The 26,093-nt window shown below is 38.3% G+C and overlaps 5 protein-coding genes across 6 annotated transcripts in view; 3 read left to right on the forward strand and 2 right to left on the reverse strand.

The window, feature by feature from the left end:
• nompC (no mechanoreceptor potential C) overlaps positions 1 to 8,121 on the forward strand; it is a 19,752-nt gene extending 11,631 nt beyond the window's left edge. The window contains exons 6-12 of the mRNA XM_011316573.1: positions 687 to 1,914; positions 3,146 to 3,321; positions 4,057 to 4,485; positions 4,666 to 5,668; positions 6,113 to 6,223; positions 7,065 to 7,332; positions 7,614 to 8,121. Of these exons, the coding sequence (XP_011314875.1) occupies positions 687 to 1,914; positions 3,146 to 3,321; positions 4,057 to 4,485; positions 4,666 to 5,668; positions 6,113 to 6,223; positions 7,065 to 7,332; positions 7,614 to 8,070 (3,672 nt within the window). The 3' untranslated portion in view covers positions 8,071 to 8,121. The remainder of the gene's footprint in view (positions 1 to 686; positions 1,915 to 3,145; positions 3,322 to 4,056; positions 4,486 to 4,665; positions 5,669 to 6,112; positions 6,224 to 7,064; positions 7,333 to 7,613) is intronic.
• A 63-nt stretch (positions 8,122 to 8,184) lies between these two features.
• Positions 8,185 to 11,694, forward strand: LOC105273882 (uncharacterized). The gene is made up of 9 exons (XM_011316574.1): positions 8,185 to 8,200; positions 8,761 to 9,034; positions 9,111 to 9,414; positions 9,509 to 9,541; positions 9,761 to 9,806; positions 10,227 to 10,348; positions 10,899 to 11,047; positions 11,222 to 11,372; positions 11,461 to 11,694. Exons 1-9 carry the CDS (start codon positions 8,185 to 8,187, stop codon positions 11,671 to 11,673), a joined length of 1,308 nt encoding a protein of 435 aa, XP_011314876.1. The 3' UTR covers positions 11,674 to 11,694.
• Positions 11,695 to 11,709: 15 nt separating this feature from the next.
• Positions 11,710 to 15,094, reverse strand: LOC105273853 (UDP-glucuronosyltransferase). The gene is made up of 5 exons (XM_011316530.1): positions 14,655 to 15,094; positions 13,451 to 13,873; positions 12,674 to 12,905; positions 12,367 to 12,592; positions 11,710 to 12,128 (listed from the first exon to the last, which is right to left on the reverse strand). The coding sequence occupies exons 1-5, from the start codon at positions 15,078 to 15,080 to the stop codon at positions 11,855 to 11,857; spliced, it is 1,581 nt and encodes a 526-aa protein (XP_011314832.1). The 5' UTR covers positions 15,081 to 15,094; the 3' UTR covers positions 11,710 to 11,854.
• A 637-nt stretch (positions 15,095 to 15,731) lies between these two features.
• Positions 15,732 to 18,436, reverse strand: LOC105273861 (pancreatic lipase-related protein 2). Its single transcript, XM_011316544.1, has 4 exons — positions 18,368 to 18,436; positions 17,854 to 18,287; positions 16,249 to 16,600; positions 15,732 to 16,152 (listed from the first exon to the last, which is right to left on the reverse strand). Exons 1-4 carry the CDS (start codon positions 18,396 to 18,398, stop codon positions 15,923 to 15,925), a joined length of 1,047 nt encoding a protein of 348 aa, XP_011314846.1. The 5' UTR covers positions 18,399 to 18,436; the 3' UTR covers positions 15,732 to 15,922.
• Positions 18,437 to 20,800: 2,364 nt separating this feature from the next.
• The window catches only part of LOC105273858 (calcitonin gene-related peptide type 1 receptor), a 64,029-nt gene continuing 58,736 nt past the window's right edge, over positions 20,801 to 26,093 (forward strand). For both annotated transcript variants that reach the window (XM_011316538.1, XM_011316539.1), the window contains exon 1: positions 20,801 to 21,201. The gene's annotated coding sequence lies outside the window, so the exon portion shown is untranslated. The remainder of the gene's footprint in view (positions 21,202 to 26,093) is intronic.

Here is a 26,093-nt window from a genome sequence, read left to right on the forward strand (position 1 = left end):
GGTATACGAGTGAAAGAAAAATTTATAACAGAATAGTGGATAATCCAGACTGGGATTCCAATCCGAGATCTTGTTTCTTTTTGTATATTTTTTTTTGCAAATAAATTAGCAATAAGTCTGAATGGTCGTCTGATAAATTATATCAACATATATTTCCATGGTAATTATCTTCTGATTTCGATAGTATAGCAATGACACTATCATTCGAAACTCTAATCGACTCCAATTGAAGTAGAATATGCTACTACTGGGCGAAAATTCAACTTTCCAAATTTGTAAAGTACGAATTTTGGTTAATCATTGACATATATCAATGGTTATCTTCTAACTCGTGCAAAAAAAACTCACAAATAAGGAAAATTAGTAAGTCAATTGAATTCTGATTTATATCGAAGACTGGAGTTCCACAATAATTATATATAGGAGAAAAAAATGTTTGATTTGCCTGATCCATGACCATACGTACCAATACACTGTATAAATTGAATTTTTGAAACTCTTGAATGATATTAGGTTGATATGACATCGAAAATGAGAAACTTAGATTTCACCGATTATAATGCTTTCATTTGGAAATAGTAAAATGAAAAAAATTTTAAACGGAGTAGCAAGGCATTTGTATGACAATTTCTGTAGCTCTGCGTTTCAGATAAAAATAAATACTGAAATGTTCTGGTCTGTCTTAGAACGGGGAGACTCCCCTGCACCTAGCCTGCAGAAACTGCAAGTCGGAGGTGGTGCGTAAGCTGATAGAATTCGTGAAGGATAAATTGGGCGCTCAAACAGCAACATCTTATATAAACAGTCTGACAAACGAAGGAGCATCTGCGCTGCACTACGCAGCACAGATAGATCCAAAAACGGTGAGAGAACCGGGCGACGATCGAGCTGTGGTGCGGGCGCTGCTAGAAGGTGGTGCAGACGTGTCTCTGGTGACCCGTCAGGGCCAGGAGTCAGCGTTCCACCAATGCGCAGCAGCTGGCAACAACGAAGTTCTCTCGGAGATGATAAGCTACCTATCAGTAACAGAAGTGCAAAAAGCCCTCAATAAACAGAGCGCAGTTGGCTGGACGCCGCTGCTGATAGCCGCGCATCGTGGACACGAGGAGTTGGTTAAAAATCTCTTGGCGAATCATGCTAGGGTTGACGTGTTTGATCTAGAAGGTAGATCAGCACTGCACCTGGCCGCCGAGCGAGGCTACAGAGGTGTCTGCGATGCCCTGCTAGGCAGCAAGGCCTTCATCAACTCAAAATCAAGAGTGGGCAGGACAGCGTTGCACTTGGCATCGATGAACGGTTACGCCGATCTCGTCAGATTTCTCGTTCAGGATCATTCAGCAGCTATTGATGTGTTGACCCTGAAGAAACAGACACCCCTGCACCTGGCAGCTAGCTCGGGGCAGATGAAGGTGTGCGAAACACTTTTGGAACTCGGTGCAAGCATCGACGCGACTGATGAACAAGGGCAGAAGCCCATTCATGCCGCTGCTATGAACAATTACTCAGATGTTGCTCAGCTTTTTTTGCGCACCCATCCGAGTCTCGTCATGGCATGCACCAAAGATGGAAACAGCTGCGCTCATATCGCTGCCATGCAGGGCAGTGTTAAGGTCATTGAGGAGCTCATGAAGTTTGATAGACAGGGCGTGATTTCGGCGAGGAACAAGTTGACTGAAGCAACACCACTTCAACTCGCTGCTGAAGGAGGACATGCTGAGGTCGTCAAGGCACTCGTCAGGGCAGGGGCTTCGTGCGCGGATGAAAATCGCGCTGGTTTCACAGCTGTTCATCTTGCTGCTCAGCATGGACATGGACAGGTACTCGAGGTCATGCGCTCCTCTCAGTCACTCAGAATATCCAGTAAAAAACTCGGCGTTACTGCACTTCATGTCGCTGCCTATTTCGGCCAAGCTGGTGAGTCTTCTGATGATGAAGCGTGGCGTGGCTGCGGGTATTGGGGGTTTGGACAGAAATAGAATTCCATTCGGGGATTTATAGATTTTCTGGGGCCATTGAAAGTTTGAACATTGTTTTGGGGTTATTCTTGGATTGGGGAGGATCTCTTCGAGTTTGGTTTAGGGGTTACGTATCATAGAATTTTGTTGAAAAATTCAAAACCTTTTGATTTTGTTTCTATCACAAATTTCGAAAATTGTACAATTAACGAATCAAATTATTAAGTCGAAGGTTTATTAAAAAAAATGGATAATAAATGAAGTTTTAACATAATGAATAAAAAATTGCCAGGAATTTACCGTTGACTAGGGCTCCAATGAATTTCACAAAAAAATGGCCAAATTATTCTAAGAATTTCGGGAGCGTGTAGCCCCGCATTTCCGGGTTCCACTTGATCGCCAGAAGTCAACCCCTCATATTTCATGTTAATTACGCGGAATGTAATCGCAATTTCCCTGATGTAAGAATCTAGGTCGTTGGTCTTTTTTAGTCGCCCAACTGCCGCATAAATCTCCCTAAACATTCAAATTTCATTATAAGGATCCGAGCCAATTCAAATACCCAAGAAAATACGATTGATATCTTCAAATTAGCCTTTATATCCCAAGTGACACACACTCTTGACCTCCTGACCGTCATATAGAAATAGCTGGACTTGCTGATATTATCAAAGAAAAAAAAAAGGAAAAAAAGTGCTGATGATTCGCGTGACCACAGGCCTCTATTCGAAACCCCTCCGCCGGCCCTAAACCTCAAAACCGAGGAAGAGAAAATATGAATGCACGCATCACGCAAAGGCGGTGTTAATCCTCCCTTGAATTCATATCCTCAACAATACCACAGCAGTGAAAAAAAAAATCATATTTCGTTGAGACACGTGACACGTGGTACCAGGGCGCGTGCCAACCGATAGCACCGTTAATTTTTCTTTCTTCCTATTCTTCCACCGTCGGAATCGATCGACCTAATAACGTTATGGTCAATAAATATATTTCTTAGCACAATGTTTTCAAGTTACGAGGGAAAGTGGGCAAGAGGTCACGCGCCCGAGATAAGTCGATGCGATTACAGGACCTTGCAAGGTCTCGGTACAATCTACATGTGAGACTTGACCGTTTTAACGACTAATCAATGGTATCAGCAATTCCTTTTATGATTTCAATTCTGAGAAGATTGTTAATTTCATCAGATACCGTACGAGAGCTGCTGACGCACGTTCCTGGAACCGTTAAGTCAGATCCTCCAGCGGGGAATTCCCTTGTTGGAGAACTAGGCAGTGAATCCGGTATGACGCCACTGCATCTGGCCGCTTATTCCGGAAATGAGAATGTCGTGAGACTGTTGCTGAACTCTGCTGGAGTCCAGGTATTTTAGTTCGTACGATCATGAAATTCTAGGAGTCATTCTTGTGAGGATAGGGCCGGCCGATTAGCATCCTTATGAAGGGAAGAAAAAACGCCGTAATAATAATTTTAAAAAATATATATATCATGTTTATTCATAAAATCAAATACAATATAATAATTTTCTATGGCTATTACTTCAACTAGTTAATTCTGAGTAAGAAGTAAAATTCTAAAGGGGTTTGAGGGTATTTTTCCAAACCACCGACCTCAGTAAAATATCCTCTTCTATAATTTATACTGGTAAAAGTAACGTGGAGTTGGACAATGGTTTCTTGTGAAACCATTGTTTATGTTTACAAAAACTCTGAGGAGACTCCGTGGAAATCTCCATATCGATTCATTTTTGTAATCATCATAAATGAGTTCAATACATTTCTATGAATATTAACTTGATATTCTAAAAATAAATTTAACGAATTATAGAAAAGGTCCATAAACTTTTCTTCTGACTATAGCTGCAGAACATCCTTAAATGGATATATAAGTTTTATATATTTGTCCGATACATTCAATTTTTCCATTACATGACGAAAGAAAATTAATGTTTAAGAATTTTGACATTCTACGACTTTCGCGCCCGTAAACTCTGGAGCTCCATAACTTTTATAGCCTTCGAGAATCAATTCAATCGAATTTTCCGGAGAAAATGTCCAGTTCTTTAATGAGATTTTTTCATATGCCATTAAATCCGTAGGTGGAAGCAGCGACGACGGAAAACGGTTACAACCCTCTTCACCTGGCGTGCTTCGGTGGTCACATAACAGTCGTCGGTCTCCTCCTAAGTAGATCAGCGGAACTGCTTCACAGTTCCGATCGTAGTGGCAAAACTGGGTTACACATAGCTGCAACTCATGGCCATCACCAAATGGTGGAGGTGCTGCTGGGTCAGGGTGCTGAGATTAATGCCACAGACAAGAATGGGTGGACTCCGCTGCATTGCGCAGCGAGGGCTGGACATCTGGATGTGGTCCAACTCCTGGTGGAAAGTGGAGCATCACCAAAAAGCGAAACCAATTTGGGATGCGTACCTATCTGGTTCGCTGCATCTGAGGGCCATAACAATGTTCTTAAGTATCTCATGGAAAAGGAGCACGACACTTATGCTCTTATGGAAGACAAACGAGTAAGCTTTACTACTAAATAAATTTTATCGAATGAAAAGGATTAATGATACTAACCGCGATTGCTTCGATTCCTTCAATAGTTGCAATTTATTCGGGAATATACTGTCTATTCATCAGCCAAGAAACTCATACTATACGGAAAGACCAAAAAGCAATGTCCTACTTATTACTTGTTACAGTTTGTCTACAGTTTGATGGTCTGCAGCAAAAGCCACAACAACAAATCAATTGAGGAGTTCGTGCTGGTGTCCCCAGCGCCAGTGGACGCAGCTGCAAAGCTCTCGAACATTTACATAAAGCTCTCGGAAAAGGAGAAAGAACGAGCGAAGGATCTGATAGCAGCAGGAAAGCAGTGCGAGAGCATGGCAACAGAGCTTTTAGCACTGGCAGCAGGTGCAGACTCAGCAGGAAGAATTCTCACAGCGATGGATCGACGAAATGTGGAATTTCTGGACGTTCTGATCGAGAACGAACAGAAGGAGGTGATCGCCCACACAGTGGTCCAGAGATATCTCCACGAGTTGTGGCGAGGCAGTCTGAATTGGAGTGCCTTTCGATCAATGTTATTGTGGTTTACAATGGTCTTCTGCCCACCCGTTTGGGCTGTCTTTGCACTGCCCCTTGGACATAAGTACAACAACATACCAATCGTCAAATTCATGTCGTACCTGACCTCCCACGCGTACTTAATGATATTCCTATCTTTAGTCGCTATAACACCCCCCTATCCAGTTATGAGAAATAATCTGATGCCCTACAGCTATGAGTGGTGCTTGCTTGTTATGCTGTCGGGATTATTACTCTTTGAACTGACAAATCCCAGTGACAAAAGTGGTCTAGGATGGATTAAACTCGCTGTACTACTTTTCTCCATATGCGGTGTTGCATTTCATCTCGTTGCCTGGCGTTTCTTTCCAAAAGATCTCTGGCCAACTCTCCTCTACCTCCGCAATCAGCTCTTCGCACTGAGTTTTCTACTGGCATGCGTTCAAATACTGGATTTTTTGTCCTTTCATCATCTGTTTGGACCCTGGGCTATCATCATTGGAAATCTTATGAAGGATCTTGCGAGGTTTCTCGCTGTATTAGCCATCTTCGTGTTTGGATTCTCCATGCACTTTGTGGCGCTGAATCAGGCTTTTAAGGACAACACTTACAAGAAGGATCAACTCTTTGCTGACAGTAAGCTTTCAGTTATTTTGTAAATCATCGGGTGCTGCCTTGAAGCTACTAAATATACTTGAACAAAGAATTTCTATAGGTATTCAATAAATATTTGCTTTGGCCGTCGAGTGAAGACTTCAAGGCAGTACTCTTGGTTTGAAAAGAGAATAGTTTGAAATGTAGAAACTAATGAAATATCAGTAGGAAAAGTAGACAAATCTCGTTTATAATTGAGGGTAGTATTTTAATACGGATTGTACCTTTCAATATTACGGGACAAACCGACGTGGGTTTGAAGGATTTTTCACCGAATTCGATAGAACGCTTTACAGTTTACATTAAAAAATTACGAAAAATATGAAACGTGTTGTTTTGTCCCGGCAATATTTGATGCCTTGAGAGGTGATGCCTTCACCATGATCCATCATAAACAGAAACATAACATATAATCTGAAATATTAGATTTATTGGCGAATGATACTGAGTGGATGGGACCAACGCCAATGGTAACCCGTCATCGCTCCGGCCGCTACAAGAAAAAGAATGATTGTTGTGACGATAGTGCCCGAGATAGTAAGTCATGACGACCGCCGGCAAAATGATCAATACAAACAAAACAAAAAACAGAAAAAACTGCTACTCGTTGCCTCGGTGTCGTCCCGTTTGCAATGCATATGTCTTTGTTCTTAATTGTTTATGAATTAATGATGCGAGTATGTGTTGCCTATTTGAGATTGATCCACAGCTATATGGAAAGGACAACCAGGAGTATTGATTTGTCGTCTTGCGAATATGAATAACTTGTTGATTCTGTAGTTGAACGAAACGGGAAAATGAGTTTCGTCCAACCACAGAGTCCCGACCACGTCGTGTTCAAAGTCCCAGGTGTCGAACACCACCTGGTACCTAAAAATGGGCGAAAAAAATCCCACGAACTTGCATGTGTATGTTCAACGATTCCCCAAAAATTCCACAGTTTGTCCCTGTGGCTGTTTCATGTTCCTGCGCATGAAGTCCACTGCGCAATAAATGTTGAACGTGCACGGTGAAATAATTTTCTTTTTGTACAAAACAAAAAAGTGTCTTGAATAACGCAAAAGTGCTAAAACCAAGTGCAAATCGCAATACAACGACGAAAAAACCATTGACATTTGAAAAACAAAAAAAAATAAATAAATAAAAGGAATGAAGGTGCCCGAGTTATGGCATGCATCACGATATGTGCAACCAAGAATCAGCAGCATCCGAACAGCATGGCCGCTATATAATTACCTAACTAAAACGCATGAGCATGTTTCGTTGGTTCGTATACATGATTCAATACACAATGTAGCTAATCTGCTTCATACAAAATCAATACCGCTGTATCGAGCTAACGATAATGAATCACCAATAATCATTGACGCTTTTGCAGTTAAGATGAATCCATTACTTGCATTTGAATATCTCTTCTTCGCTGTGTTTGGACAAACAACACACAGCGAACTCAAAGTTGAGACTGGACAACCTGAATGGACGTCGGCCCTTTTCAAATTGACCTTTGGCGTTTACATGCTGGTGTCGGTTGTTGTATTGATTAATCTACTCATTGCCATGATGAGTGATACCTATCAGAGAATTCAAGCGCAGTCTGACATCGAGTGGAAGTATGGACTTAGTAAGCTCATACGAAATATGCACAGGTCAGTTTTGTAATATCAAAATTGTATATAAATTCTCATCAATCAATCTCTAGTCATATCTGTAAGAATTTCTATTGAATTCCGAGTTGTACCAGAGAATTACATTAGATTTGTAGGCCTTGTCGTGTTGATTTTTATTCACAAAACCGACATATATGATGATTTTAAAATAGAATTTCAATAGAATTTTTCAGAAGCGCAAGGTTTTCTGGAATTTTTTAATGATAAGACATGGAAAAAGGAGATGAGGAGATGATGAAAGTTGATGTCTAACTTACTAGGACCACAACAGCCCCATCGCCGTTGAATCTCTTGACAACTTGGATGGTTTATTTCATAAAATCCTGCAAGCAGCGAGCGATGAAGAAGAAACGTCCATCATTAGTCCACATGATGGGCTTACAACGGACAGGTCAGTTATCCCCGCGATCTAAAATGGGCGCAAAGTGGCTGTCAAAAGTGAAAAAAGGTCAGATTCGTCCGAAAGACAGCCTGGGGCACACGGGAAATGTTCACTTGAGTCCCCTCGGCAGTCAATTATCCTTCAACACTGCATTGAGGATTGAGAGTGTAGTGGATTGGGATGCAATTAGCAAGAAATATCTCATTCTCACTGGTAACGAGCCAGAGAAAGAGCTTGAGAAGGAGGAGAATCAGGACGAGATGGTGACGGAGGAGGAAAATGGCTTCGGTAGTTCATCGACGCCTATACCAACTTCATCAACTCCCCCTATTTAATTGTTGTCAGTTTGTAGAGATGTGATAATAAAGGAGAGAGGGTGAAAGTTATTTTTCGATGTCATTTACTTTTCTCAACGACCTTTCCAGTATGCCGTTAAACCAGCAATCACAATGAACTCAACGTTCAGTAAGTCTTGATAAATAAAAGAAACAATTGCGCGCATGTGAAATTATCGGCAGGAGATGACAAAGCAACAAGCAATACACCAACACTAATATCGTTACTCAAATATTTCTGCAAAATTTTCATCACCTTTTGCATCAGCGGCCAGTGAGCATTCTACGCATGAGAAATAAAAACATAAAGAAACTTTACGCTTTCTCAGAGAAATTACATTGAATTTTCATGGGGACTGTAAGATCCGAGTATAGAGCAGAATAAATTGTGCCAATAGAGTACCTGTAAATCTTTTTCTGAATTTCCCAGAGAAAGCAAAAAGTTTTTCGACAAAATTTTTTCGACAAAATTTTTTCATTCGTCCCCAGCCTCGCAAATAACGAGCAAATATTTCCAGCGAAGACTAAAAAATCTATCTACTCCCCAAAATCACAAACAATAGCCTTAGCCCGAAAATTTTCGTAAGCATGAACTCGAAACTTGCATGAACCGGAACTGAACATAAAATGCCAAATGCATGATCTCTCAATCAAGAGCGACGATATAAATTTATTGGATGGTATTTGCAGTGGTGATGAGTCCAATACTGGCAGGTGAGTTGCTCTTCTTCGCAATCTTCGGACAAACGACTCACGAGCATTTTCGAGTGGTGAAGAAGAGCCAACAGTCGAGTTTCACAACGGTATTCTTCAAATTGGCATTTGGAATATATATGCTGGTATCGGTGGTTGTGCTAATCAATCTCCTTATTGCTATGATGAGTGATACCTACCAGAGGATACAAGCACAGTCTGACATCGAGTGGAAGTACGGCTTGAGTAAATTATTTAGAAATATGCACAGGTATGAGAATTCCCCAAGAACAAAAGCCCCAAACACTTGAAAATCACTAATGACCAAATCACTATTTCTCCACTAGAACAACAACAGCCCCATCTCCCCTGAACCTCATCACAACCTGGATGACCTTTTTATGGAAACTGTGTAGAAAGCGAACAGCGAAGAAGCATAGACCATCACTAATCCATCTAATGAGTCTCCATCGATCCAGCAGACTGTCTCCACGCACCAAAGTCGGTGCAAAGTGGTTATCCAAGATAAAAAGAACTCAGGTGGGGCACACCGATCGTGTCGCCATGTCAGTTGGACACCTGAGTCCCCTAGGAAGTCAATTATCCTTCAGTAATGCATTGAGAATCGATACCGTAGTAGATTGGGATGAGGTGAGAAGAAAATACCGAGCCCTCTTCAGCAACGAGCCAAAAGATCACTCACTAGAAGAAACACCAGAAAACCTTGACACAGAGCAGATAATGATCGTCGAAGAGACTGCCCCCTTCAAGCCCTAATGTACTTCCTCCGATAAGTAGAAACAATAGCCAAGTAATTTGAATTCATTTCAAATTACCAAACTGTGAAAATCCACATAAATTCATTACCTTACGCATCTCGTTCTGATACTTATGATTAGATATTTGTTAAATACATATTCCAACTGTCAACCTGTGTCTTCATTTACACCCTTATTCCTCTAATTACGTAGATATTGAATGATATTTTATCCTGCAGAACAGCCCAGGGGACAATAAATCAGCTCTTCTGCGTTATCACGATGGTTAGTCCCAATAAAAAATGTTTTTTTACCACAATTAGTTTAGTTAGACCATAAAATGTCAATTAGAGTGCACCAGCAGTACATGACAACGACGATTGTAAATCTGTCATGATGGACAGAGACTGCTTACTTCGTTCATCCAATAATCATTTTAAAAAATGCCGGAACTCATTCATCATCATCGTCATGAGTTAGATGGGAAATGGCGAGGTATTAAGAAATGCCCGCTGTAGTTCTCAGTTCAGGAAATGTCATAATGTCGACGGTATGACTCCATGCTAGCCTCATCCCTGCGACAGCCCCTTCTTATTAATGTTAATAGTCGTTAGATCAGTGGACAAACAACTTTGAGTTGTAGTCGACATTATTTTATCAATATCTCAACTCGAATTCACTTTTAATGCTGATTTTTCTTTGCAGTGATAGCCAATCCTATTGACGTTACGGAAAATCTCTTTTTCGCCATTTTCGGCCAAAAGGACACGGACGATTTTACTTTCGCTCGTAATCTGCAGCCCACCTGGACGATTTATCTATTCAAGGTGATGATTTTTAGGATATGAAACTGGGGATAGTCCGACACTTTTTCCCCGGACACAATTAAACCCCAAAACATTTTCCCGGAAAAAATCTCGCAGAAAAAGCATTTTCAGGAATTTTTGTCCTTCGGAAATTAACTTAAAAATAGTTTTACTTGATGATCTTCCCTATAATGGAAAATTTTTGTTGTACTTAAAATTGTATAAACCACTTTGTTAGACCAATACATAATTTGTCTGGATATTTTTTTCAAGAGAATTTTCTTCGGGGTGAAAATGCCTTAGAATTGAAACTGTGGTACACGTTTTGGAGTATGACTTGAGGATATCCAAAGGCTTTTTTGTATTTGCGGTAGATTATGTAACAGATTTAGAGATTCTCTGTTGTAAAATAAATAAATTGGAGAAGATATTTTTTTATTATATAATTTGAAATGGAAACACTTGGTGAAATTGTTTTAACAAAAAAAAATGGCAATGGGCCTGGAAGTCCTTAGTAGATTCACCTTTTCCCAGTGTGACGTTCACTGATGGATCGATTGTCTGTCTCCAGGTATCATTTTCTCTGTACATGCTGGTGAGTGTAATTGTCCTGATCAACCTGCTAATTGCAATGATGAGCGACACATACCAGAGCATCCAGTCACAAAGCGATATAGAATGGAAGTACGGCCTGAGCAAACTTATCCGAAAAATGCAAAAGTGAGTGAAATAGTACTAAGGGAAAATTCTTAAGTGCCACTCCTGTGACAATGAGAATTCCCTGGAATTCGGTAAGAATCATAATGAAATTCAGGGAATTTTCTCCATAAATTCAGAGAATTTTTGAGAAAAGGCTAGGCTTTTCAATTGAATTTTTTGATACGTTTTTCACAGAACACGAACTGCACCATCACCTCTGAATTTAATCACAACCTGGGTAACGTACGTGGTGAGGGTCTGCAAGAAGCGAAGAGGCAAAAGAAAGCGAGTGAGCGTGATGGAGGGTTTTGCCGGAAGTCAGCCATCGGGAAAACGAGTGTCACGCGTAAGTTTTTTTGACTTTCCCCTCTCAACTTTAACTGCAGGCCAGTGGAAAAACAAATCGATAAACTCATAGAATTTTTAATGCGCAGGACAAATTGCTCTCGATTGAGGGTCAAAAGTCAACAGTCGGATTCTCCAGACTCCAGAGCCCCGTGGGTAGCCAATTGTCATTCAAAACAATGCCGAGTATTGATTCCGTCGTCGATTGGGACATTGTGAGGAAGAAATACAGAATGCGATTTGGAGATTTGGTGGAGAAGCCCTCGGGCCTCGACACCACTGGAGCTGGAGAGCTTATGTAAAAATAATGGAATACGCTTTTTATAAAGATGGTGATATTTTTTTTTCTTATTTTATTCTATGATAATAGTTATTGTGATGCTTTTGTACTAGAACATGAATAAACTCTACTCTTACTGAAGACTAAAGCTTCTGATTGGGGGAAATTAAAATGGAAAGCATTTCTCGGTTTCATTTCTCTTATTAATCTCGTTTGACTCGTTTTCGAGGATTCGTTGGCTCTTCGGAGAGAGCGAATTTTATGAGCCGAAGAATTGAATAGACGATTGCTAAGAGGCAGAGAGCCAAGAAGCCATAAACATCGATGAGCTCCACCTGCCACCACGGAAGATCAACGATCGGTGATCTCAAAGCCCCTGGGCCATGTCTGATTGCATATTCCACCCAAAAAATAGTTGTGTCCATCGCACTCATGGGACGATCCAGGAATTTTTTCGACTGGTACTTTGCTGTTTCACTGATGGGAAAAGAAGAAAAAATTCAGTGGAAAAACATTGTACTTCCTCGATGAAATTCTATTTCATTTCCAGTGCCACTTTATAAAAATCCTATATGGTTCTTTCTATCAGAATTCTTCCACTGATTTTTAATTATTTTTTTTTAAAAGGACAGTAAAAATCTATTGTCCTTTATTCTGGCGAATCAATTAAAAGGAAATTGGGGGGCGAGTCGCAAATATTATTTGATTTTATTACCTGTACTTTGGATTGTTCAATATTTCATTGACGGCCCAGAATAGGGATTTTTCAGTGATGTTGTATAAATCCAATTGGAGAGCAATCCCATGGGATTTGTAAGTTGCTATATTATTGTGCTGATCCCCAAAGAGCGGAATCCCAATTAGGGGAACCCCAAATGTGAGTGCCTCCAACGTGCTCATGAGTCCGCCATGAGTTATAAATATTTTGGTATTTTTGTGAGCTGTGAATACGAATGGAATGTCATTTCCACCAAATATCTACTAGAAAATAATTGGATCAGTGAAGATAATGTCATATTCACCTAGGAGAGCAACCTGAGGAATCCAGGAAGAAGTCTTGATGTTATCCGGTAATCCTGGAAGCAGTGCCGAGTCATTAGCCACTTTCATGAGTACTCTTACAGGTGCTATCCTCCTGAATACCGAGTAAATTGCCTTCATTGTCGGTTCAGGAAAAGTCTCAATGTTCACCATGGACCCAAGTGTAAAATATATCACTCCAGCAGTGCTGTCATTCATCCACTTCTCCAATTCCTTCGCATAGATTTATGAGAAAGACATATAAAAATCTAGTTCTTCAAAGAATTAATGTAAATTACTCTCTAGAAATTTTATTGCACGTTTGTTCCTTGTAAATCCTTGTAAATCTAAGTTTTGAAATTTCAATGACAAATCATCATAATTTTGAATTATATGAGTTGAATTAATTTTCAATTTAAAACGGTCAATACATTTCTCCTTTATCTTAAAAATTCAAGAAAGTTTGGTTTTTCATGTCAAATAATAATTGATTTGTCAATGGATGGTACAATTTTCACGTTCATCATGAAAATTCAGAAAAATGATTGCTCGAATCGTCAACGTTTTTACAATTTTTCAATGGTAGGTCGATCGGAAAATTGAAAAATACCCAAACATTAAAAAACTAAATGATTCATCAATCAAAAACTGTTAGAAATTTCAAGTTTTTTCACGTAAAAATTCAAGTATAATTTTCCAACAATGTATTTGAGAGAAATCGAATATTTTTATGTACAGATTTATATATTAGTATGTAGTTATTGTTTATAATGAATTACCTTAGACATTGGTACGTAGTGTTCTTGCACGTGAATTCCACCGATTTCCACAAGCCCAGGAGTTATCGGCTGGACCCCATGGAGACTGTGCCAAGTATTGACCAAAGCAAGAGTGACATTTTTCTCAAGTTCTCTTAACGGTGGAATATTGGGATCGATGTATTTTCGTATTTGCGCGTCTTGAACTCTATCCGTGTACCGACGAAATCGAATATCGCTGATATGATTCTGGATAGTGTTTATTACCCTGATCAGAAATGACATGGGATGTACGTAGGCTGTGAAATAACCTGACATGAAGGCTGAAAACGGCGGTTGACCGAGACTCTCTATTAGCCAGGGTAGAGGTATCGTAGTGCTGGCCAAAACCACTGGCACCTTCAACACGTGTCCCAGGGCGATAAAACAATTGGCGCCAAATGCCTAGAGTGCAACGAATTGATATGGCACAATGAGAATTAGCTTAACAAGCGCATTTCAGTAGAAAAATCTATTCAAGCGCTATTTCACGCAGTCACGATAATTGGAGGGCCAATCTAATGCAGATCATTAATGATGTTCGGAAGAGAATCAATTAATTGAATTCTCGGTAAATATCTAGTTTAGCCCCACCAAACCATTCTATAGATTGTGTGATGGAGTGTGTAGATTTGCGGTCCTTGTTTCACAACCTGGAAACAGTTGTTGGGGGAAACAATTACGTTGGAAAATATGTTTGTTAGTACACCGCTCTCTGTCTTATCCAGGGCCACGACGAGGACATGGCGATGTGCCGGCCCTAAAGATATCACATGTTGGTACACTCATAGATAATGGACACACAGAAAGATGTTAGATTTTGATGGTAATCCCGGGCACATCACTCGGTCACACAAGTCTCACCTCACCTTCCCTGACCACCTAATATCGCTGACTTAACTCGACGAGTGCTATACCCACCGCTACACCCGTCGATAGTCATTCAAATTGTTGAATCTAGATAATATGATTTGCTCGTCGGGTCAACGTCGGATCATAATTGAGGAACCTGCACAGCACCCCAACAGTGGATTTGCTTTTCCGCCTATGTTGTCTCTTTTCACTCGCCTTGTTTTTTTTAAGGGGCTTCTCTTGGTTAATATCAAAGAAATTGTAGTTTCAATTATATTTATCTATGGTGGGGCTAAACTATATATTTAGCGAGTTCTTTAATGAGGATTTTTACCTCTGTCATAACCAGATCATACGGTGGATCTTGCGGTGGATTTCGGATAATATTCTGTATCTCAGGAAGTCCTAGATACTCGCACAATCCGTTCCCAAAAGGAAGTGCTATCCAAGGAAGAGTATCAGATCCGATGTCCGTGGCGTAAGTTATATTGAACCGATTGATAAATCCAGATGTCTTCCCCTCAAGATTAACAATCACTTTGTAATTAGGCACTGGCGTTTTAAAGGGATACACAGTGACTACGTCCACCTGATGTCCCATTCTCACTAATCCTTTCATAATTCCATCGAACATGAGTTGATGGCTCCTCGACTGGAACGGAAAAATACACAAAATTCTGTACGCCTCATTCTCAATTGCACATAGAATCCACAGTCCGATAGTTAATAATCCAATATTCAAATATTTTATTAGCTGCATTTCGTGCGGTGAAGTTGCAAGTGATGTCGATATAGCAATTATTCATCCTTATATATGACGGAAGATAGTCTTATCGGCTAATTATGACTCTACGATTTTTTACGGCACCATAAAATGATACGAAAACAATTGAAAATTAAGATGATTTCTCAAGTTTTCAAATGCCCCTCTGATAACTGTTAATGACTCAATTAGTTTTTATTAGAGTCAGCAAATTAGTAGGGAAATTGGTAATGATTTGAATCTCCGCGCTCACTGTTTACATTGCAGTGGTGATTGCACAGGGAAAAAAGATCTCGTTTCAACGAACTTACTCCTAATTTTCTGCCCTAACATTTCTCGGAACCGACAGGAAGAAAGATCCTCGGGATGGCATAACCCACATTCCTGCCATCATTTATGAAGAAAAATCCAAGTTTTCGTGTAGTTATGACGGAAAAACCATGTGTACCAAGGGAGGACAACCCTCGTGGTTTGGAGGCCATGTTTTCCTCCCTTGGTGTACAATATACTATGAAATGATACATTAATATTCCTATTTATTTCCTTCAGAAATATAAAACCAATGCGGAAATCTAGACAAAACATGACTGAATTTATTAATTTCACTCATTCAATACCATGATTTCATAAAATGATAAACGAATAAAATAAGTTTGATTTAATTTTATTTATTTCATTTCTTGTCCTCATTTCTTCTTGTCTACGATAAAGTGACAGTGATTCTGGAAGAGATCCTTATTTTATTCCAGAAGAATAACATAATCGAGAAAATTCCACACCTCATGGCATCCGCTGGCTTTTATTAAAGGATGCTATCTGAAGAGTGACACATTCCAAATTCAGAATATAGAATTGAAATCCCCTTTGCCATACGGCGACTTGCTATTAGTCTCCAAAAAAAACAGTCCTCGGGTCTGAGAACTGACCTTTTCCCCCATGACAGCTGTAGAATTTTCACACTTCCCTGCTCTATATTCCGCCCAACTGCCGCACTTGACCGCTAGAAAAGCCAACGAAGAGACGATTGATTCAGCCATGAACTGGTGAGATCTCCCATGGCTACAGTACTCTGAAAACAATTTAAAGTAGAGCAAAGACTGAGGGTTAATTATTGTTTTAGTTTCGCATCTTCCCTAGGAATTATATGAAATGAAGGAAAAATTACGAGAGACTATTGAGGCACATCCAGGCTGACGAAAAGTCCCTCCATTGGGGTAAAAATCCGCATGACCAATTGCTCTGATAAATCCCAAGGTACCAGCACAAGTGTGGATGACATCAACAAATACGGCGTCTGATGGGTCCAATCTGGCATTCTGATCTTTGAAAATTGGTGATTCGAAACCTGGTCGGGCTGGATCCATCCCCGTGATTCGCCCGACGGTGCCAGATAAATTTGAGCCCGCGAAACCAGCTATGTGAGCGCCTAGGCTGTGCCCCAGTATGTGAACATTAGCTAATGAAATATTGACCGAGGTACTCAGAAAATGCAGAAATTCCCCGACGTATCCACCTATCTGTAAAATTCATTCACCCGTTGGATAAAATCCAACTGATAAGGTTGACTATTAAGTAAGTAAGTGTCTGCCCCCGATTTTCATGAGACTTCAATATGTTATAGAGGATTCAAAACTAAGTGGCACGTATTTTTTATCGACCTGTACGCGAGTTTAAGGGATGAAAATACCCTTTAAAGTTGATTACCAGCCCACAGGGACATATTTTTTTGTAATGTGACAGAAAGATGGTGGAAAATGATTAAGATAAAAATTAAAATTACCTCCGAGACTTAAAATTTCAGGCGCTAAATAAGTCCAAAAAAATTCATTAATTCGATCTAAAAAAATGTGTTGCTCCGAATCTCATAAAAGCAATTTCATTTGAAAGTGCATTTGTTTTTGTCTTTAACGAGCAGTTGAATAAAGAATGCTTTTAAATGACTTTTCAATGAAATTGGTTTCATGAAATCTGGAGGAATATATTTGTTTGAGATCGAATTAATGACTTGTCACGGGGGTACTTTCACCCCGAAATTTCGACTCTCAGAACTGATTTTATTTTCAACTATAATAATTTTCCATAAACTTCCTGGTATATTGCAAAAAAATTGTCTAAATATTCTCTGTATGGGCGCAATTAAGTATAGTACTCCGGAGGAACTGATCAACTCCACAGGGCACGCCCTAACCATAGGCGGGCCCTTATAAGGATCTTCTCCACCCATGTATAGCCAAAAGTAATTTTTTTTCATTTTCTGGCAGAGTTACCATGCGACTGACGTGGAAAAAGAAACGTTTTGTCATTATTTAATGATTCACGAAGTTTCAAGGTGATGCGAACATGTTTCTGTTGTTTTTCTAAACTTTTTAAAAAGAATCACAAAAGCGTAGAAAAAAATGAATGAGAATAATCAGACCACCACAAAATTTCGTCAGCGATTAAATAACGACAAAACGCAAAAACTTTATATTTTTTCACATCAATCCCTTCGATGGTCTTCAAAAAAAAATTAAAAACGTAAATTTTGGCTATATATGAGGGTTGAACATCCTTAAAAAAAATGTGAGAGCTACCTAGTATTCCTTGAGAGTATTTCCCATTTTCCTCCTTGTCGAATTATAAAAAGAGCAAAAAAAATGATGAGTTATACATATAATGATCTGTAAGATCCATATCTCTGAGGTCAGCTATTGATTGATGAAAGTTTCTACTAAAAAAAATGAAGAAGCGTTCCAAAATGTTATGTTCTGAAAGAAAATGGTGGGATTACCTGTTCCGTCAATTTGGCAGCGACAGAGTACTCTTTAATCGAAGTGGGAAACCAGTTAACTAAAACAACATTGCAATTCTCTTGGAATAAATAATTGTCCCGAATGGTGGTCATCCACTGGGAGGTACCCTTGTCGGTCCAGCCATGGACGAGAACCTTGAGGGGTCTATCCTCCCTAAAAGTCGATGCCTCAAGACCTATAAGATCTCCAACAGTCAGCTGATGTCCTTTCTTCGGATTAGATCTCGTAAACAGATTGAAAGTGATGTCCTCCTCGGGATTTAAAATCACCTCTCGAACGGGTGCTGCACGTTCCTCTTTAATCGTCAAAGGTAGAAGCAGCGAACCAGTGAATTTTCCCTCAAGAATTATGTCTTGAATATTCTCAAGCGCCGACAGTCCCAGATTCGCGGCATTTGCATCAAATAAGAACGCTAATTAGAAGCAAAATAGGAAATGATGAAAATCGTGATGCTGATGGAAATTTAATTAATGAGATAACGCCCGCTTTTACCTAGTGAAAACAGTATTATCTCTCCTGTCATTCTGTCTTCTTTATTTCCACGTCAAGACTAAATGAAAGACTGAAAGAATCTGCATTGTCAGGAGTTTTTTTATACCCACGATGATCGATCGGCCTCAAACGACCTGTAAATTGTCTTCATTATTCGGGACAAGTCCGAGACGTCATGCGATACTTATTTGCATAACATTCTAAAAAATATTGCGTAACGAGCCAATTTTCTACGGACAGAAATTATTTGAAAAACGCAATTTCAAATTTATCAAAGTGACATTTTCCCCTAGATTCGGTACCATTCGTCGATAAGTCCATATCTCCGTCGATATTTTATCATTTAGAATAATTTGGAATAACTGCGGGACGCACCTTATTTCCTGTTGGTGTTCCTTGGAGACATTTGAAGGGTCAAGACGGAAATCGAATTTATGATTTAATATCAAAAGTGCAGGGAAATTGATAAATTTTATCTCCTATACCCTCCATGGTTATGGAAAAAAATGCTATGAAAAGTCGGGAAATATGTTGCCAACGCAAATATTTTACGAGCAAACATCGACTGATGCTTACATTCGTCCATTAAATGAAATATTCACAGCCCCCGAAATTATTATCCCCCTGACAATTTTTATCATTGAAATCCTGTAGAGAAAACAACATCCGGAATGGATGGGTTTTGTTTCAGTGTGAGATTAAAAAAGGAGAAATAATTTATGATTCCTCGGTAGCTTTTATCGTTCCATCCCCTTGGGTTTCATATCGGATGGGACAAATGTACTTTTCCTTTATGTATTGTGTTCAATCAACATGCGCTTTTCTCTTTCTCGTTTTCATATTGCATTGTTTGCGCGACGGGTAATCTCGTTTTGTAATTAACCCCAACCGCGGTCTAAGCGATTAATTCCCCAACAATAATTCTAATGAGAAATTACGCGCAAGAGTTTTCAGAAAATTACCATTTAAAAAATTTATAACTGCATTCTAATATTAGCTCAGACATTTGATGATTTCAATTTAGATCTCGAAAGTCTCAAATTATGATTTATCCAAATGTTTAGGACTGCAGATCTTGAAATAAAATTTGGTATAAGTCTCGAGTTCAATTCTAAAAACTTTAATTGATACTAATTAAATAATAATAATATTGATTATTAATAACGGCTAATTAAAGTTAAATAATAATTGGAGTAAACTTTCTGTAATAAAAAAATAGATCTGCCCCTTATCATATTCCAACCTTAAGGAGATAAAAGCCTTGAGAAAGTGATAAGGGCATGTGTTGTTCACAATGTAAAAATACCATTTCGAAGGTCACTTTTATGTACAATACCGTGAATTGTGCCAGTTTGTCTCCCCCTGGTGCTGAACCGTGAATGAATTCTCGAAGCTCAAATATCAAACGAAAGGAAAAATCTTATTTTCTTCCGAAGCAATAAGAATGTTTTCCTATCGAAGCGAGCAAACACTATTCTTTGAGAAACGTGAGCTAAACTTATTGGCTCTAATGTTGACACGATGAAAAACGAACGACCTTTTTAAAGATTGAATCAAGTATCAGAGGAGTGAGAGATGGAACGTGAAGAAATGTTGAATGCTTTCCAAGGATTCAAGGCAAATGGACAAAAGAAAATGGCAAATTCCACGTCTGTATGATTCCTCGACCTTCATTTGAGGGGCTTTTCCGTAAAGTATATTTTTGTTTATACATTATTTATCAAGTTAAACTGTTAAATCACTCAATTTTCATTTGCTTATTCAAATCAGAGATGAATAATTAGCGGCACTAAAATACCTACTAATTAAATGCCGAAAATACAAATGAAATCAGAAATGTTTTAATTTTAAGTCTCCAATTAAGTTGTTTCACATTCAAGGCTTGCAAAGTCTTAATTTGGATCTTTCCTTTCATGCTCCTGTATCCCTATGGAAGTCCAAAATCAATTCAAGTCATTTCGCGGTCTCAAATGAGCCTTCAAAAGTCTCAGATTAAGACTGAAAAAGCTATAAATCATAGAAGTGAGACGTCATCAAAATGGTAACTCAAATCATTTGAATTGTTGACGCTTCTCACTTCCTGATTGAACCTTGAAAGCTCCGATTTACTCGGGATCCTCGAACTAAAGTTGAATTTCTCCGTTGAAAGCGATAAGTCCTCGTTGAATCGATCCCCAAACAAAGTTGTTTGAGCGAAGAGGTCAGAGGGTACTTTATCCCGAGGTTTGAGTTTTGAGAGAATTCTTTTTTCTCCGTGCGGTTCGCTCTTTTCCAAAGAGAAATCGGCGTCGACTCAGGTAAAAGTATGCAACGGGTCGCAGTTGTTTCATTGTAATTGAACATGTGTGCGAGTGACGCTTGCGCTATTCGCGATGATTTGAGTCGGCGCAAGTAAAACTCAACAGCTAAACATGCTTTACACGATTTGTCCGAGGTGTGCCGCGCGTCTCAGCGCGTCCCATCGCGTCTAGTCTCCCGCCACAAAATCTCCAACATAAAAATAATTCCGCGTTTCAAAACCCCAAATTACAAATTCAAAGTATCCCTCTTAAAAGAAACGCCGTCCTTATCATTTCATTTTCATTTCATTATCATTTCCTTTTCTCTCCACAATTTACTCCCTCTTCGTATCGAGAAAATTTTTATTTAAAAATTAAAAGGCCATGTAGTAGTGAGTGTAAACAATAAAAATTCACGCAGACTGAAAGAATAAGTGCAGAGACGCTGCAAAGTTTTTTCATGACAAGTGACAGAGCGACGTAAATTTGCGGGGATGAATCCGGGATGAGGGGGAAATTCGATTTCTCCATGTGACAATTTTCCTCGAAATTTTGGTGAGTAGAAATGTGATTGGATTTTTTTTATAACCACCGCACGACTTGGAATACGGAAAATTGGAGTGAAGTAATTGAGTGGAAAATTTCGACGATTCAATTAATAATTCAATGCCGAGTCCTGGGATTGTTTTGACGATAATTGAAGTGTAAAAATATATCGGGCGACTTTTTATGAGGTGAAAGACAGCGTTTTATTACAGAATTTTAAACGTCCTCTCGGCAATGACGGATGAATGACTAGTAGTTAATTGAAAAATGACGAAATCTCAACACATCCGGTTGCGATAAGTCACACGGAGAGAATTGACATGAAACAAGTGGAGCAATGCTCCCTCATTTGCGAGGTAAAATGTGTTGTGACCTCTTAAAAAATTTCTTAGTGCTCAGGGAATAGGTACACGCAGAACAATTGTCAATAGAATTTACCGGAACCTTGTCGTGAAAATTACCATTTTATTTTGTAGAATATCCACTAAAAGGGAGTCGTTTTTTTAATGGCACTTCTTACTAGAAGTATAAAAGTCGTATTTGCATTTTTGTTTCAATGAGAGGAAAAAAGTCGAGATTCAAAGAAGGAAGTAAAGTTAAATACGAGTAGCAGAATAACGCGTTTGGATAGACGAATATATCTCAGAGGATCGATTACCCCGACCAACTGATCTATTTTCGAGTGAGTGAGTGATGCTAACAAATGAAATATACATTATTTTTGCTCGAATGTTGAAAAAATATTGACGAACAAAAAGTCCAATTCGATCTTAAGGGTACAATCCCGGCGACTGTTAAAATGAAATAATTGAATTCACTCCAGTCGAGATCATGGTCTTTATTAAATTAGAAGTAGTAGAATGAAAGAAATTGAAATATCCCTCTAATTGGTTGTGAATAAATCATTTCAATGAGGAGTCAGAATAATTTAGTCCTGAATATGCATTCCTCTCGTCAACCTGAAATCCTTTCCTCATTCCCGTTCCATTTAATAGTTAATAACGACATCAATTGATTATTAACTCTCGAATTCACTCATGAGTATTGATTTTTAGGTGAGAATTGTAAATTCCAATTCTGATAAAACAAATAGACTCTATGATTTTTTAATTAAATTATTTCGTAGGCACCGTGGAAAATCAAGAAAAATTAAAAACTCATGTGATTCTCTTCTTGAATATTCATATTTTACTGAAAAGCTGTGAACATCTTGAATATTCAAAGAAATTCTAATTTTCCATCCGTACGACTGAAAAAATTATCGTAAATGTAGAAAATTGAAGCCATTGTTTTTCTAAATCATAAATTAATTCAAATAATGATTATTATTTTCTTAGTAATTAATAAAATCATCAGATTAAAATCCAAAATATTCAGAGTTTCGATGCAAATTATAAATGGTAATTGAAAAACAATTCCATAAATGCGTATTCTTGTCATATCAATGCTCGTAATTATCGTAAATTCTAAAAATATAAGTCATGATTCTTCCGAATTCTCATAATGAATTATTATAATAATTACAATATATTAATAAGTAATTAATTTACCAAATCGAAACACAAAATATTTTAATGCAACTAAATGCCTATTGTTGATCTATGAGTCCCTTAAATCCGACTAATTACCAATTTCCTGATAATTAAAATTTCAGTGGTATTCGGTTCGACAGCCTGTTGGTGACCTCTCGATCGATTTGCTGGGTTATGTGTACCATCGATCCCAGTGTTTCGTCTTATAAGCTAAACTCCGTGTAATTTTTGCACTGTCTATCTTGGGAAATTCACCCAGTGGATCTTGTTCTGCCTGGGGCAGCTCTTGTTGATTCTTCAATAGGGGCTGTCCAAAGGGGAATCAAACCCTGAAAGTTAGCCCCGTCCAGGGCAAATTTTCAATAACAACGATGAATTATTCGAGCACTGATGGAATATCACGATTAATCCAACAAAACTGCTATTCCCCGCAAGAAAAACACTCGAATAAAGAAAAATCCCAAAGATCTACGAAACACCGAAAAATACATTCTACCTCAATTGAAAGAAAATATTCCATTTTTCTCGAACTCATACGAAAACAATAACTAATACTAATAATAATAATAATAATAACAATAATCATAATTAATTAATATCAATATGAATTGAGAACAATGAGAAAAATAATCATTACACAGAAAACACTGTACTTATAATAAGAGATTTACATTACAAGTTTGGAACCGTAAATTACGGGTTAAAACCACGTAAATTACGCCCAGAAATGCCGTAAATTACGATTTTTATGTCGTAAATTACGAGGTTTCATATCGTTAATTACAAGTTTCAACTTTGTAAATTACGAGATCCGACCCCGTACTTGACGCTCCCTTCCTCGTCATTTACGACATCTCATTCACGTAAAATCTGTGATTGGCATCGTAAGTGCAAGGACACATATAAGTAAAGCTCTATTGTCATCAAATCTTTAAGGTTGAGGATATTTGGGGTTATCTGAACATGAGTTCCCATGACTTTTTTTCAACATTTTTCCAAAAGAATTTCAAAAATTATAAACATTCTAAAAATTCGGCAATTTTTGTAAATTTGGCAAATTTTACGGAAGCCATGGAAGGTAATTAATTCTCTCAAAATTTGCCACCTTCGATTTCTTTCACCTTTCAACGATATTTCTTGAATCTTCAAGATTTTTTAAATTCTTTAAAAAAAAATGAAAAATATGGAAAAAAAGGCACTGAAAATCATGTTAAGATGGCCCAAAATATCCTCAAACTTGAATATTTGATGTTACCCAAAAAAAGTTTTTCCTATATGTGTCCTTACATTTACGTTCCCAATCACAGATTTTACGGAATAGTAATTTACGCGATCGATCCCGTAACTTACCACATAAAAATCGCAATTTACGGCATTTCTGGGTGTAATTTACGTTTCCAAACGTAATGTACCAGATCAAAAATCCGGTAAATTACGTTCTAAATCTCGTATTTTAATTATAGTGTCTTCTGTGTGTAATATTGAATATAATAATTCTCTAAATTCTCAATTATAAATTAGGATTGTATTGATCTTTTTGAAGTAACAAATTTTTTTTTGGATCGAAGAGTTCCCGGCATTATAAATGGGATTCGATATCTCCTTAATCACCCATCATCCCCTTCAACAAATTTCATAAGAAAACAGCATGTGTCATTGTTTGCCACCTGCGACACTATTCTCCCCTCAAAACTATTCTCAAATCCCCCCGCAATCTCAAACTCGAGCATTTCTTTTCCTCCAACTTTTCCGTGGACTTTTTTGGCTGACAGAAACCTCTCCAAAAATTTGCGACTCTCACTATCCTGTTAATTCAGTGAAATAATCCAGAAAAGGATTAAGTGAATAATGAGAAAAGAAATAATAACTGAGATGAGAAGAGAAATGTAAATTTGCATGGGGATAAAACATTTCACTGAAATGCCATGAAAATCGAGGAAATATTATAGTCGTAAACGTGAAGGGGTAAAGAAAAAAACCTTGAGTTTTCGAAGGATATCTCATAATCTAAAAGAGATACTGAAATCTTTGTCAAACCTTTTTTAAGAAATAGAAAGCGTTCTATAAAAAAGGTCGTAACAAAAATTTCGAAATTTCTTTTAAATCGCGGGACATTCCTCAAAAACCTACCTATCAACTGATTCTATTGGATTAATAAAATATCCCGACATGAAACCTAATTATTTCCCTTCCTCTTGCAATTTCATGGGACCCAGGTCGATACAACAATTACGAAACAACTCACGTAACAATCTAAAAAAGATAAGGACAATTTTCATGAGAGTACTCTGGAAAATTTATTATTCTCCAGTGTCTTTCCACGAAGATTCACATATAATATCCATTCGAGTTTCGGCAAATTTCACGTCTCAATTCAGTGAAATTAATTTGTACAAAAATGTATTTCCCGTCGTATTAATGTTATCTATCTTTATCTAGTCCTTTCTGTTAAATTAATTCACCAATTAATTAATTTAATTGAAGTAAAAGGGATAATTTTCGCGTAGATTTTCATGAATGCTTTATTTCCGTGGAAGATCCGCTGGTAATTACCAAGTTCGGATGAGATATAATCAGAGAATGCAGATGTTTATGAATGGGCGGACATAAACGAGATTTGATTAGAGCCTTCGACGTGGAATAAACGCGGATGTCACGCAACGTTTGGAGAATGAAGAGTCGACAATGTTCGTCGATTGAAACTGATTCTTTGGCTGACATCCAAAGATCATAAACGAACGATTCTATTTCCATGAATTTTTCGGCGAACCTCGGGATAGTTGTGGGCACAAATCTGGGTTGAATCTCGTCGTTTGTGGGGGATAACGGAAACCGGTGGAGATAATACACTGAGTATTGGCAACAGTCGAATGGAAATTTCGCAAAGGCCAGGAAAATGCCACGGCTTTGGCTTCGGCAATGTGGCATGTGACGTCAAACTCAAGTCAAATAGAGGATCAATCACAGAGGATTTATTTGGGATTGATATTGGCAAGGATATTTGCTGGGGTGGAATAGCATTACAGAATATTCAAAGCTCGGACGCTTGACGAACAATTTTCTCGGGAGATCTCATCTAATTTATGTAAGTACTGCGGCAAAATTAAGTACTGCAAAAAATCCAGCACTCACAACATTTTCTGATTTTTTCTTTTCATTTTACTTCAAAAGTGACAGATTACATTTGTTGTATAAAATTCTCTACTGGAAAGTTTATCAGCCACAAGGTCTTTATAAGTCTGCTAAATTGGAATGTAAGGCCCTCATAAGTAAGGCCCTCATAAGCTGAAGTTCAGATCAGAGCGAAACGGAATGGCGAGCTGAAGTCCTGATCTAACCAACATTATCCGGTCTTTAAATGGTTTACAT

The sequence above is a fragment of the Fopius arisanus genome, unplaced genomic scaffold (assembly GCF_000806365.1).
Source record: "Fopius arisanus strain USDA-PBARC FA_bdor unplaced genomic scaffold, ASM80636v1 scaffold00007, whole genome shotgun sequence".
NCBI classification, from domain to species: domain Eukaryota; kingdom Metazoa; phylum Arthropoda; class Insecta; order Hymenoptera; family Braconidae; genus Fopius; species Fopius arisanus.